This window comes from Balaenoptera ricei, chromosome 16 (assembly GCF_028023285.1).
Source record: "Balaenoptera ricei isolate mBalRic1 chromosome 16, mBalRic1.hap2, whole genome shotgun sequence".
NCBI classification, from domain to species: domain Eukaryota; kingdom Metazoa; phylum Chordata; class Mammalia; order Artiodactyla; family Balaenopteridae; genus Balaenoptera; species Balaenoptera ricei.
Window position 1 is genome coordinate 26,799,549 of NC_082654.1, and position 13,298 is coordinate 26,812,846.

Sequence of the window (13,298 nt, forward strand, 5' to 3'; positions counted from 1 at the left end):
AAGTCAGAATACTTTTTTCTTTTTAGGTAAAATGAACCCTCCTGCCACCTATAGCTCTAGGTAACCTCGGAGCTGGGTAGGCGGTACCCAGAACCGTATGAGTAGTAGGAGAAAAACACCTGAGTCTGGACTAAAACTAGGGTGTGGTCTCAGACCCAAATCCAGAAAGCTGAGTTGCCACGCTTGCCCACCAGGAAGGTGGAGCAGGTGAAAACGCATATGCTAAGAAGGGGCAGGGAGATTTCTGTCAGCCCTCACTGGGTGGCACTTAGGATATGCAGCTCTAACGACCTTTAGGGCAGTCACTGCAATGGGCAGATTTCTGCAGCAGCTCATCGCTCCCGGGGACTTTGACTGGGTAGGCGCCAGGTTTCCTGCCTGCCTGACTTGTGCTTGGTTCTGCAGAGAGCCTGCTACCTATCCATAAACCCGCAGAAGGATGAGACACTAGAGACGGAGAAGGCACAGTACTACCTGCCCGACGGCAGCACCATTGAGGTAGGCGGCCGGACCTCTCCCCTCAGGCCCCCCAGGCCCCAAAAGCTCTGGGCCCAAACCAAACTTCCCACGGGCAGGCTGGAGTCCGGTCCTTCACACCGTCTGCCTGGAGCAGCGTAGCTCTTGAGCTGCAGCATCTCCTGCAGAGCGAGGTGCCAGGGACTTTGCTTGTCCTGTGTGGAGGGGAGGAGGCACCAGAGGCATTTTCCTAGGTCGGAATGGGATTAGGAAGGGTGAGGTATAGTGCTGTCCTTAACCACTTAGGCACAGTGTAGGGTGAGTTCCATCTCCCTGGACCTCCATTGATAGGAAGAAATTTCCACAAATGAATGAATCCATCTATTAAGTCTCTGGCTGGCAAGTGCCAGAGCTAGGATTACACACAGGAGCTTCCTCTCTGTAGTTTCCCAGGAGCCCTGTTTGTTCCTTTTTGTTCCCAGGGGCCCTCTCTTTGTTCCTTGGGGCCCTTGACCTACAAGGTCTTGCCTGAGCGTGGCCTTCCTAGCCACCTGGTTACTAAGCCGTGGGCAGAGGGCCCTCTTCCATTCCCACCCCCAGAGGGACCTCAGCCCCCACCCCAGCCTGAGAAGCTTGCGGCCCCCCCACAGATTGGTCCTTCCCGATTCCGGGCACCTGAGCTGCTGTTCAGGCCGGACCTGATCGGCGAGGAGAGCGAGGGCATCCATGAAGTGCTGGTGTTCGCCATCCAGAAGTCTGACATGGACCTGCGGCGCACACTTTTCTCTAACATCGTCCTTTCGGGAGGCTCCACCCTGTTCAAAGGTTGGTCTTTGCTCTCAGCGCCCTTCCCCAGGAAGCTTCCACATACTGCTGGGCCCAGACGCCCAGAGAATTGACGTGAGATTCTCCTTTCCTGCCCATTCAGGTTTTGGTGACAGGCTATTGAGTGAAGTGAAGAAACTGGCTCCGAAAGATGTGAAGATCAGGGTAGGAGCATGCTGGGGGCGGGGTCAGGGGCTGGGTGGAACTGAGCCTCCAAGGATCTGGAGGGCCATGTGGCGTGGCCTCCCCTCCTGCTCTGCCCAAGTTTTTCGGGTACCGCCAGATGGCTCCCAGCTTCTACTCTGCCCCTGAAGCCCGCCAGAGGGGAGGACCCATCTTCACTCTCCCTCTTCACAAAAGGGGGCAGTTCTGATACCCAGATGTGGCAGGGTGCTAGGCTGAGGGCCCCACATGTGGGCTTTCAGGGAAACTGTAACACTGACAGGAGACTGACTTTGGCTGCTCCCCTGTGGCACAGTCTAACATCTTAGTGACTGCTGAGGAGAGCTGGCCTGCCTGAGGAAGGAGGGATCCTGAATGGAGGAGTGTGGTTCCTGCCGTACAGTCTGCTTCCCACCAGCCCCCGACAGAGCCAAATCTTGCCCGCAGATAGCCCCAGCTTCCCTGGGAGCCATAGATACTTAGGGATGCCGGGAACCTGTTTCTTCAGATGAGCACGCTGGCCACAGTACCCCCCAGAGAGGCCACAGGGTCCAGCAGGGACATAACTTAAAGCCTGTTGTATGAAATATATCCACTGAAATGTATCCATGTGTCCACCGGCTCTCACCGGCGGTGAGCATTGGCCATGAAGGTGAGTACTGGCAGGGAAAGGGAGAGGGGAGGATGGACGTCTCAGATTCCTCTTTCCACCCACCCCTGCAGATATCTGCACCGCAAGAGAGACTGTATTCCACATGGATTGGGTGAGTAGCTCTTCTGGGCATAAGAGCGGAACAGGAAGCAAAGGCATTGATTACCCCTCACCACCCCCTCCCTTTTAAGAAAAGCCTGGTCTGGTTTGGCCCCAGGGGGACTGGCTGGCTCCGTGAATACCCGCTCCCCTTCTCTGATATTGTTCCTTTGGATTCCCTCCACTCCAGGGGCTCCATCCTCGCCTCCCTGGACACCTTTAAAAAGATGTGGGTCTCTAAGAAGGAATACGAGGAAGACGGTGCCCGATCCATCCACAGGAAAACCTTCTAATATTGGGACATCATCTTCACCTCTCTCTGAAGTTAACTCCACTTTAAAACTCGCTTTCTTGAGTCGGAGTGTTTGCGAGGAATTGCCTGTGTGTATGAGTGTGTGTGTGGGTGTGTGGGTACGAGTGTGTGCGCATATGCGAGTGCCGTGTGGCCCGGGGATCCCAGGGATCCTGGGGCCCAGAAAGGACGATGAACTACCCACGATGGTGACGGCCTGAGACCTGGGGTTGACCACTAACTGGCCCCTGACAGGGAAGAGTGCTGGCAGAGGGCCCTGATCCGTCAGCGGGGTCTTTGGCTGGCTGTGTGGGACTATGTTTACTACCATAGGGAGACAGAGAGGGAGGTAAACCCAACCCCCGGGAGACCTTGCTGCTGCCCATCCTAGGCTGGGCCAGCCCCACCCCTACCCCACCCAGGGTGCCCTGCGGCCCAAGGCAGCTGCTGCCTCCCCTTGCTCATCATTCTGCTCTCAATGCCTCTTGATCACGGACTGAGGGCCAGGGTTGAGTTCTGTCTGGTTTTGTTGCAGTTTGGGTTTAGAAAGCTGGAAAAGCACTCCAGGAGTGGTTACTGAGACTTCGGTATCAGGAGGGGGCAGGATGCCCTCAGCTTCACCTGGAGACCAGGACCACACTGGGCATTTGAGGAGGGCAGGAGTAGTGCTACTTCTGATTGGTGGCAGAGTTAACGCTCTAACCCCCAACCCCCACCCCAGGATCTTGGGAGTTTCAGGAGCCTGTTGGTCCCAGGCCCTTGCTTTCCATCCATCCATGGGCAAAGCCATCTTCAGTTTTATTTATTGAAGTGTTTGTTCAGTACAGGAACTGGAGCGAGGGAGCTCACTGCCTCCTGCCCGCCAGTCACCCTGTTCACACTAACGTTTACAGCACCTAAGCTTAGCGTAGCGTCCAGGGCCCCGCCACTCCCTGCTAACGGTGAACTGACAGTATCCATAGGCCTCAGGACCATTTGGGATCAGAGGCTACACTCAAAGTCACTCCAGCCTCTTCCTTTCTCCCTCTTCCACTTGCTCACCGGCCTGGAATCAACAGGCTGGTTGCTGGTTGGATTTTCTGAAACAGGAGGCTGCTAGCAAAGGAGGGGTGTTGGGGATCCAGCCTCCTTAGGACTGGAGAAAGAGCTGCAATTAAGTTGCCTTTTCCCACGCTAGCTGACCCAGGGGGGACTAGGTTGTAGAGGCGAGATGGCCCCCTCTGGGCTGATTTGTGCCATTCTTGTCTTTGTACTTGTTTGGTTAGGGAGGGGCCAGACAAGAGTGCCAGGAGCTGATGGGCTCAGGCTCACCTCCTCTGGTCCAGTGGGGCCACGTGCCTAACCTGGACTGGGCTGGCCTGGCAATGGTCCCAAGTCTCTTCAGGCCAGATGGTGCAAAGCTGGGGCTAGCAGATATTCACCGGCACCCTCACCTGTGACACCAAGACCTGCCCTGATCCCAGATTCCAGGCAGTATTCTCCCCCATGCCGTCCAACGACCAAAGGCCCTGCCAGGTGTGGGCCGCAGCAGCAGGTGTGTGTGAAAGCGATGTGGCGACCCACAGACTGCAGTGTGCTTAACCAGCTCACCTCCCCCCCCTTAGCCCAAGCCTGTCCCTCGCACAGCCTCGCACAAACCACGTTGCCTGGTGGGGCCCAGTGTACTTAAATAAACTCGTTCCAATAGACACATCAGCTGGGCCTCTGTCTGTAGCCAGTGCAGGGGTGGGAGGAGGGAGGAGCTGTGGGCCTGGAATCTGAGGCTGCGACTGGGCCTAGTCTGTCCTCTAGAGGGCACTGTTGCACCAGCCAGACTTGGCCTGACCTTAGCCCAAGCCCCAGCCTGTCAGGTGGATGCAGAGAAGATGGTGTTCACAACGAAGACCAGGTCAGGAATGAGGGTCCCAGGCCTGTGCACATGCCCAAGCCCATGGATGAGACTCCACCCCAAATGAGGGGGCCAGCTCTTCACATCTCTGAAGTCAGAAGCCTATTAAAATACAGTTCCCGGGGCCCACGTGCAGATATTCTGATTAATCAGTTCTCCATTTTAAACCTGTATACTTTGCGGGGAGGGGGTGGGGGGGGGAGCGGTTTTCCAGGCACCTTACAAATGTTAATCCATTTGATTCTCCCAACAACCAACCGTACAAAGTGTAAGTATGTTTGTTATTCCCTTTACAGATAATGAAATAGAGCCACAGAGAGATTATATAATTTCCCAGAGCTCTGCCCTTTGTTAGCTAGAATTTGAACCCAGGCAATATAGCCCTAGGGCCTACATTCTTAACCGCTGTGCACACCCTCAAATAACCATTGGCCTAGAACAGTGGTTCCCAATCAAAGTCAGTTTCGCCCCTTAGGACACACTTGGCAATGCCTGGAGATGTTTGGTCGTCACAACTGGAGGGAGATGCTGCTGACATCTAGTAGGCAGAGGCCAGGGATGCTGCTAAACATCCACAACAAAGAACAACCCAGCCCCAAATGTCTGTAGTGCCGAGGCTGAGACGCTGACCTCAAGCAGAGGTTCTCAGTCCCAGCTGCACGGTAAAATCACCACAGAGCTTTCCAAAACGCCAGTGCCAGGCGGTACCCAGACCCATGAAATCAGAATCTTGGGGAACAACTCAGACACCAGCATCTTTGCAAGCTCCCCAGCAACTCCAAGGTTAAGGACCCCTAGCCTAGAAGTGGCCACTCCTCCTTGCCCACCATGTCCAGCAGTGGTACATGGGAAACGCACTGGGGCTACGACCGCAGGCCTGAAAGCTGTTTTGCTCCCAAGGGCCCATGCAGCCACGGGCCTGCAGGCTCTCCCTGCTACCTCAGTGACTCTGATGTGGGTGGCCCCCCACCCACCTCTGAAAATGCTCCCAGGCTGCTCTTATTAAGTAAGGAATCCTGTTCCCCAAACCACCACTCCCACACACAGCACAGACCTCGGGAGTGGGAATAGAAATGACCGACTTCGATCAGTCTGTGATGAAATGAACCTCGCTGAGAGGCCAGCTGGGGGCGCGGGCGCCCTGCAGCAGCTAGGGCGTGCTACTCCAGGCACAGCTGAGGCAGAGAGTTCTGAGAGAAGCCACCGCAAGGGGCAGGTGGGACTCAGCTTCCTCTGACTGGGCCAAAGTGGTTTCCGGGCCCACATAGGGCACCAGCCCCAGCCAGGTAGGGGGATAGGCCTCTGTGCCCACAGCAACCCCACGTGACCACAGGGCAGGCCCCCTCCCTTCATGGTCCTCTGCTTCCTCCTGCCGCATAGGAGGAAGCAGGTCCCTGAGCACAAATGCCCCAACCCTTGCCCAAGCTGGGCCCAACAGCCAAGCAGGAACTTAGACCTCAGTGACGCTCCCCACGCAGCCCCAGGAGCTCCCACTCCGCCATCTGTCCTCCAGGCTGCACCCCAGGAAGGCGATAGAGCAGGACACTGGGCTGGCTACCCAGGGCTGCAGGTAGTGTCCTCAGCAGGTGGCCTTGCCGCTCCCCTCACACCGTCTTAACGTCCAGGGTTTGGGCCCGTGACAGGTTCTGACGCTGGGCTTTGACCGCGTGCAGGCGTCTCCCATACAGCGTGAACTGGGACCAGGTGAACAGCTGCAGCAGAGCACAGGTGATGGGCACCAGCACCAGCAGGTAGAAGCAGCCCTGGCGGAGCGTCGGGGCCTGTGGTGGGGGTGGAGCTGGGGGCTCTGGCCAGGGCTGGGCACTCCCCACAGGCGTCAGTGCCGGCTGCTGGAAGAGATCATGACCTAGGACGAGAGAGTCCGCAGAAAGAACAGGTCAGCCCTGGTCTCCTCCACAGTCCACGGTGCTGCATCTCACACGCCACGGGCACATGTCCAAACGGCAACTCTTGATTCCTCCCCAAGACTTGCTTCTCCCCTGTTCTTCTCTTCTTGGGGAATGGCAGCGCCATCCCCCCAATAATCTCGAAGTCTTCCTAGATTCCTCAGTTAACTTCACCACTCCCCAACAGCTAATCCTTCACTTCCCCCAACTCCAAAACACAGCCCAAAACAAACACTTCTTTTCAGCCCCCGGCCCCACCTGCTCCAAGCCTCCATCACCCGTGCCACAGCCTCCCTACAGCCCATCCTCCATGCAGCAGTCAGAGTGAACTTTAAAGCGTGTAAATCAGACAAGGCCATTCCCCTACTTAAAAGCCACCCAATAGCTGCACTGAGAATAAAATCCAAACCCTGCCCAGATCTACAGAGCCCTCTTCACTTTTCCAGCCTCATCTCCAAGCCACTCTTTTTCTTTTTTTTTTTTTAATAAATTTATTTATTTTTGGCTGCATTGGGTCTTCGTTGCTGCGTGCGGGCTTTCTCTAGTTGCGGCGAGCCGGGGCTACTCTTCGTTGCGGTGCGTGGGCTTCTCACTAAGGTGACTTCTCTTTTTGCGGAGCACGGGCTCTAGGCGCGCTGGCTTTAGTAGTTGTGGCACACAGGCTCAGTAGTTGTGACTCGCGACTCTAGAGCGCAGGCTCAGTAGTTGTGGCAGATGGGCTCAGTAGTTATGGCGCATGGGCTTAGTTGCTCCGCGGCATGTGGGATCTTCCCGGACCAGGGCTCGAACCTGTGTCCCCTGCATTGGCAGATGGATTCTTAACCACTGCGCCACCAGGGAAGTCTGCCAAACCACTCTTGATAACTTGGGCCCACTTCCAGTTCTCTCTGTCTGGGATTTGCTGAGATCTTTCTAGACCAAATCCTCGCCATTCAGTTCTTATCCTGGGTGTCACCTCCTCAGAGAGACCGCCCCGGACCACACTAAGCAGCTTCTCAGTCACACTGTCTAGTTTTACCAACGCACTTACCACTACCTGCTCTTTTCTTGTTTGGCTGTTTATTAGCGACCCTACCCCCACCCCCTGACTAGAATATAAGCTCCAAGATGGCAAAGACCTTATCTGTCTTATTTTGCTATCTCCCTCCCTAGAGGCACCTAGAGCAGCACCTGGCAGAGAAGGTATTCCATACATATTTGTTGAATGAATGAATGAAAGAATGTAACCCAGTTCCTCTACCCACATGCAGAGAGGCAGAGGAGGGGTGGCAGCCAGGGGCGGCCCAGACCCAGCCTCTGTTGGCTGGTTGCCATTCTCTCCCTCAATGGACCCAGTTCCCAGGCTGATCAGCTGGTACACCAGGTAAGCTGTGCTCCCTGGAGCCTCCAGAGGCCCGTGCCAGCCCCTGGGCCCTCACCTGTGTAGAAGCACAGCAGCCAGGTGCCCAGCAGCGGGGCGAAGGTCTGGCCTGGTTTGGTCACCAAGGCCACCATGCCAAAGAGAAGCGCTGAGGCCGCCTGCTTGCGGTGGTTCAGCACCAGGTCCTCGTCCACCAGGTCAGTGACCACCAAGGTCAACAGCTTACAGGTGCCCTCAGTGAAGACACGGTTGCTGCCGGCGGAGAGAGAGCAGACAAAAATGAAGGGGTGGGACAGAGGTGTGGGGATGAGGGAGGGCAGGGCATACCTGGCAATGAAGAGGCAGAGCAGGCCGGGGCGGTCGGGGCCAGCCAACAGCATGAGCAGGCTCAGGCCCAGCTTGAGCAGGAAGAGCCCGCGCACCACAGCGTAGACGCCCCAGCGCCGGCACAGGGGCAGGAAGTAGAGATTGTTGAGATGGGGAGCGACATAGGAGATGCCTGGGGAAGGGGGTGCGGCCTCGTCAGGGGGCACTGCCACAACCTCCACAACTGCCCACGGTTAACATCAGAATCAGAGTTTGCACCGATCCCGATCCAACACTAACGAGGTTCAGGCTCCGTGCTAAGAGCTTCACACCCTTTTATTTAGTCCTCACGACCCTTTAAGGTAAGGACTATTATTATTCCTACTTTACAGAGAAATGGAGGCCCAAAGAGATGAAATAAAACACATCCAAGGCCACACAGTGAATAAGCACAGTCAAGACACACACCCAGGCCTGTCAGGACAGTAGTCCTCCCTGTGAACCAGCCACTGTGCCACTTCACCTCTGGGTGTCACCGCCACCCAGAGGGCCACCATGAGGGCAGCCCTACCCCCTCAAACCCACAGAGGCTCCCTCCCTTCCTCTGGAAAACAGAGCAGGGGGCTGGAGGTGCAACCCCAGCACGGATTCTGCCTTCTGCCACCTGGGCCCCAGCTGGGGAGGCGGCTGTGCCTACAGCCGGGCTAGGGGTTCTGGGGTGCAAGCCTTTGTCCTTCCGGCCTGCCCGAGGCACCCACTCACCCAACAGGAAGGAGCCTGTGGAGAGGGAGATGTGGTCTGACAACAGATGCTCCAGGAAGAGGGGGAAGAAGTTGCTGTTGAAGTGGCAGTGAAAGACCTGCAACCAACAGGGACAGTGAGGAGGCCAGGAACAGGGCAAAAGCCAATAGGTGGAGCGGCAGGAGCAAGAGCCGCCTCTATCCCCCTGTCCCTCGACATGGAACATGCCAGAACAAACCCGAAAACCAAATTCCTGTGCTTATCTAATTCTGCTAAAAGTTAGAAGGAATGATAAAATTGTCATTAGAACAATTAAAAGCTTTTTCTCTTGTAAAACCTATCAGTGCTAAAACAAGCTTAATGACACAAAAACAATCTATTTCTAAGTTTGGTTGGCTTATATACTACATATGTTTTAGGTATGGCACGTGGTGTTTTAACAGTCCCCAAAGGGGCACCTCTTTTTCATATCCTTGCTTTGCAGGTGAGGACATGGCTGCCCCGAGAGACTGAGACAAGCCTAAGATGACACAGAGAGCTAGGAGCTCAGATGCTGCTAGAATCCAGGTATCTAACAACCCATCTTGTGCTCCTGCCACTGAATGGCCCAGCCATTCTCAGGCGAGGCCAGAACTGATTTCCCAGCTTCTGAGGAGCCTCTTCCCTTAAGCGAGGCATTCGCAGCCATCCTGGGTGGAGGCACTGCTCTCATACCTGCACCAGGTCCATGCCCACGAACCACAGGAAGTTCCGGTGGCGGGCCAGCTGCCGGAGGTACTGGCCCAAGGTGATGCTGCCCGCCTCCTCGCCGCCCAGAAGCAGCTCTTCTTCACACAGGCTGCGGGGCAGAGGGGAGTCACGAACGGCCTAGGCTGGGCCAGAGCCATCCCCCACCCGGCAGCCATCCACCAGCCAGGGGACCCAGCATGGCAGTCACACCCAGCAGAGTGCTGGCGGGACCCTGGAGAGCCGGAGCTGGCCACTCACCCGCCATCCACAGCCAGGGTTGGGCACCCCGGTTCCCTGCTGGCCGCCTCCACCCGCCACCTCAGCAGCCGTGTGGCCCCCACAAAGCCCAGCCCAGAGCCAGCGGCCAGTGCCAGGCAGAAGGCGCGGAAGGAAGAGAAGTCTTCTTTGTTCCAGAAGGCGTAGGAGGCAAAGACAGACAGGGAGCCAGCCGCACTGAAGAGGGAGCAGTAGAAGTTGAGGTGGGTGCGGTCGTGGGCTGAGAGGGCCAGGTCGGCCAGCAAGGCATGATGGTGCAGGTCCACGAGCGTCAGGAAGCCATCGTAGAGGCACAGGCACAGCAAGAACTGCAGGCCAGCCGGGGCCCAGGGCACCCAGAACGCCAGGAATGACAGTGCCAGCAGCGGCCCATGCCAGCCCAGTGCCCGCACCCGTGCCAGCACCACGGCCCTCGAGGAGAGCCTGGCGCCTGACCTGCCAGGGAGAGGGGTGCTGTTGGGAGATGCCCCTGCAGCCTTGGCAGGCCCCAGTTCCCCCTGCCCGGGGCCCAGAGCATGGGACTCACACCAGGGTGGTCCCACTGAGCCCTGAGTTCAACCCCTGATTTAGGAAGCACAACTCACCAGTGGGTACACTCTCCCCTCTGCTCTCTTACCAGTCGGCCAGGGTTGATGGCCAAAGGGTGGTGGGATACCCATTTCCCAAGCTTGGGGGCAGTGATGGGCCCAAGCAGGGATGGGCTAAAGAAATCTGCCAGAAGCAGCAGAGAGTGTTTGCTGCACCGAGCCCCGTCCTGAGGGCCTGATAAGCCAAGCGGGGGTAAATTTCTCCCCGAGGTGAGCAAGGCAGCAGCCAGTCAAGGCCACTTCTTCAACCTGGACAGAGCCTGCCTGACCTTGGGAAAGGAGGAAGCCTGGACAACAGTTGAAAATGGTCTCCCTTTCTTTCCCCACCCCAAACACAGGCAGGGGTCCTCCAGCTCTGGGGAGGGGTAGGTGGGACAGAACCAGTTCTGAGCCATCCTCGGGAAACAAACCGGGGTTGGGAGCTGAGGAACTGACGGTCACTCAGCCAGCCGAAGAGGGGGTCATTGAGGCTGTTCCAGAGGAGAAACACCGTCTGTGGGCAGAGGGGAAATGGGCAGGTGGGCTCCAGGCAGCCTCCTCTCCAGGGCTTTCTGCATCCCAGCCTGCTCGCCACCTCTCAAAGATGACCCCAGCTTTCCTTCCTGCAAACCTTTGCTCAGGTCAGTCCCTCTGTTATAACCCACAGCGACTGTCCCATCAAACTCCCACCCATCCAGGGCCCAGCTGATAAATATATGTGAATATATTATAAATGTGCATACATAGAACAGTGCCTGGCTCACAAGACAGAGGCCAGGAGAGCTGGCGTAATCCTCACTGAGGAGTCATCAAGGCCTCCAGCTCCAGCTTTTCTTGCTGAATCTCGGTGGGCAACCCGGCTTGCCCCAAGCTCCTGGCTGGGCAGGATCCAGCCCTGCCATCTGCCTGGCTCCCACCCTGGCTGGCTGCCCCAGTTCTGGCCTACCTCTCCGACCCAGAAGGCAGCTTTGTTGATCTTGTACACTGAGACAAAGGTGTCCACGTAGTAAAGCAGGAACACGTTGTGCAGGACAGAGATGAAGAGGGCCAGGGAGCCATAGACCATGGCCGTGGGCAGGCCCAGCAGCCAGGCCCAGGGCCCACCCAGCCCCATGGCGGCCAGCCCAGCCTCAGCCCCAGGAGTACTGAGGAGCGCTCATGGCCACGGGCAGTCTGGCCATCCTTGTCCCTGGGGAAGAAGAAGCCAGTTAGCTGCAGGGATCAGAGCCAGCTGATCTAACCCCAGACCTCTGAGTCATCTCACTGGGAGAAAGTCTGTACGTAAAACAAAACTGGGGAATCGTCAACGATGTCCAGCTAAAACAATGCTGGACTAGATACCACTACTGGAGAGTAACCCAAGGAAACTGATAAAGGCGTGGGAAGAGAAGGCAGACAGCCAGCAAGTGCTGAGCCAGGTTGCGTGCTAGGGCGCTGTGCTCAGTATCTTCTTTCATCCATACTTTGCTCAGCCTTAACGGTCCAGACATGACAACCCTGGGCTTGGGCACACACTGTGCCTACAGTGGCACCTCGGGCAAGCTACTTAACCCCAGCCTCAGTTTTCTCTTCTGTAAAAAGGAAAAGTGGACGATCATGGCTACTCAGAGGAATGTAAGGATTAAATGAGGTAACTCACAGAAAGTGCTCAATAAATGGATGTTGGTGGTCTCATTATCATCTTTATAAAATCCCTACAAAGTTTACAGCACTATTACAATATTATAGGAGAGCAACCCCAAGCTCAGAGATGTTAAGTAATTTGCCCAGTGTCGCACAGCAAAAAGTAGCAGATTTGAACCCTGACCTGTCTGGCTCCAAAGCCTTTTCTGCCACTTGACCTCCCAAATTGGGTTCCTATGGGCTGCTGGGTAGAATGGAGAAACCTGCTGTGATGGCAGGTTCCATAGGGATATACAAGTGATAAGATATGATAAGAGTCCACAACTGCTCATGCACTTTGATTCAGGAAATTCCACCTCAAGGAACTAACCCCAAGGGAACATGTACAGAGCTGTTCATGGCAGCAACATTTATAAACAGCCAAAAGCTGGACACAGCCCAGGAACACAACAAAGGGACTGGCTCAACAAGCCCGATGCTCTCCACAAAGGCCAAGTATGTGGGCAACCTCAACACAGGGGAGAGAAACTCAAGAACATGTTACATGAAAAGAGAGAACAAAGGACAGCACGAGTGCCTGCTCCCAACCAGGCCGACTCGTGCGCAGAGACCAGCAGGCTAGACTGACCATGGATGGAAAAGCAAATAAAAGTCAGATTTTTATTAAAGCAGCGCTTCTCATACTGTAATGTGCTTCCAAGTCACCAGGGGACTTTGTTAAAATGCAGATTTTGCCTCCATAGGTGTGGGGAGGAATCTGAGATTCTGCATTTCTAACGGGCTCCCAGGTGGCACCAATGCTGCTGGTCCATGACCACACTTTAAGCAGCCAGGCATTAAGTCTATCTGTCTCTTTTTTTAGATTCAAAGCTGTTGTTCTCTTTTCAGAAAAATAATCTCATGTGTGCTTGTCTGACCCCCAGAGGGAAGCTATGGGGGCTTCCTTCTCTCAAACTCCCTGTTCTGAGTTGAATGTGCCCAAAAGAGATAAGTTCAAGTCCTAACCCCCAGTGTCTGTGAGTGCAACCTTATTTGGAAATAGGATCTTTGCAGATGTAACGAAGTTAAGATGAGGTCATACTGAGTTAGGGTGGGCCCTAATCCAATGACTGGTATCCTTATAAGGAGAGGGAAATTTGGACACAGAGACAGACACACACAAAGGGAAGACAGCCACGTGAAGAATGAAGGCAGAAATTTGAGTGATGCACCTACAAGCCAAAGAACACTAAGGATTGCAGGCAACCACCAGAAGCTAGGAAGAGGCAAGGAAGGATTCTTTCCTAGAGCCTCCCTCCAGAGGGCACAAGACCCTGCTGATGCCTTGTTGTTGGACTTCTACCCTACAGGAACTGTGAGGTTGCTTTAAGCCACTCAGTTTGTGGCAATTTGTTACAGCAGCCCTAAAACTTATAC

At 55.5% G+C, this 13,298-nt stretch overlaps 2 protein-coding genes across 5 annotated transcripts in view; one reads left to right on the forward strand and one right to left on the reverse strand.

Annotated features, from left to right (window-relative positions):
• Positions 1-4,174, forward strand: part of ACTR1A (actin related protein 1A) — a 19,352-nt gene extending 15,178 nt beyond the window's left edge. The window contains exons 7-11 of the mRNA XM_059900683.1: positions 406-498; positions 1,107-1,281; positions 1,385-1,446; positions 2,167-2,207; positions 2,385-4,174. Of these exons, the coding sequence (XP_059756666.1) occupies positions 406-498; positions 1,107-1,281; positions 1,385-1,446; positions 2,167-2,207; positions 2,385-2,487 (474 nt within the window). The 3' untranslated portion in view covers positions 2,488-4,174. The remainder of the gene's footprint in view (positions 1-405; positions 499-1,106; positions 1,282-1,384; positions 1,447-2,166; positions 2,208-2,384) is intronic.
• MFSD13A (major facilitator superfamily domain containing 13A) overlaps positions 3,270-13,298 on the reverse strand; it is a 25,094-nt gene continuing 15,065 nt past the window's right edge. For 2 of the 4 annotated variants that reach the window (XM_059900679.1, XM_059900680.1), the window contains exons 2-8: positions 11,206-11,448; positions 10,691-10,773; positions 9,676-10,128; positions 9,403-9,526; positions 8,710-8,806; positions 7,700-8,140; positions 3,270-6,241 (exon numbers count right to left, since the gene is read on the reverse strand). In XM_059900679.1, coding sequence (XP_059756662.1) covers positions 5,979-6,241; positions 7,700-8,140; positions 8,710-8,806; positions 9,403-9,526; positions 9,676-10,128; positions 10,691-10,773; positions 11,206-11,373 — 1,629 coding nt within the window. In that variant the 5' untranslated portion in view covers positions 11,374-11,448 and the 3' untranslated portion in view covers positions 3,270-5,978. Of the gene's footprint in view, positions 6,242-6,721; positions 7,080-7,699; positions 8,141-8,709; positions 8,807-9,402; positions 9,527-9,675; positions 10,129-10,690; positions 10,774-11,205; positions 11,449-13,298 lie in introns of those variants that run through there. The other 2 variants (XM_059900681.1, XM_059900682.1) reach the window with 2 other exon arrangements.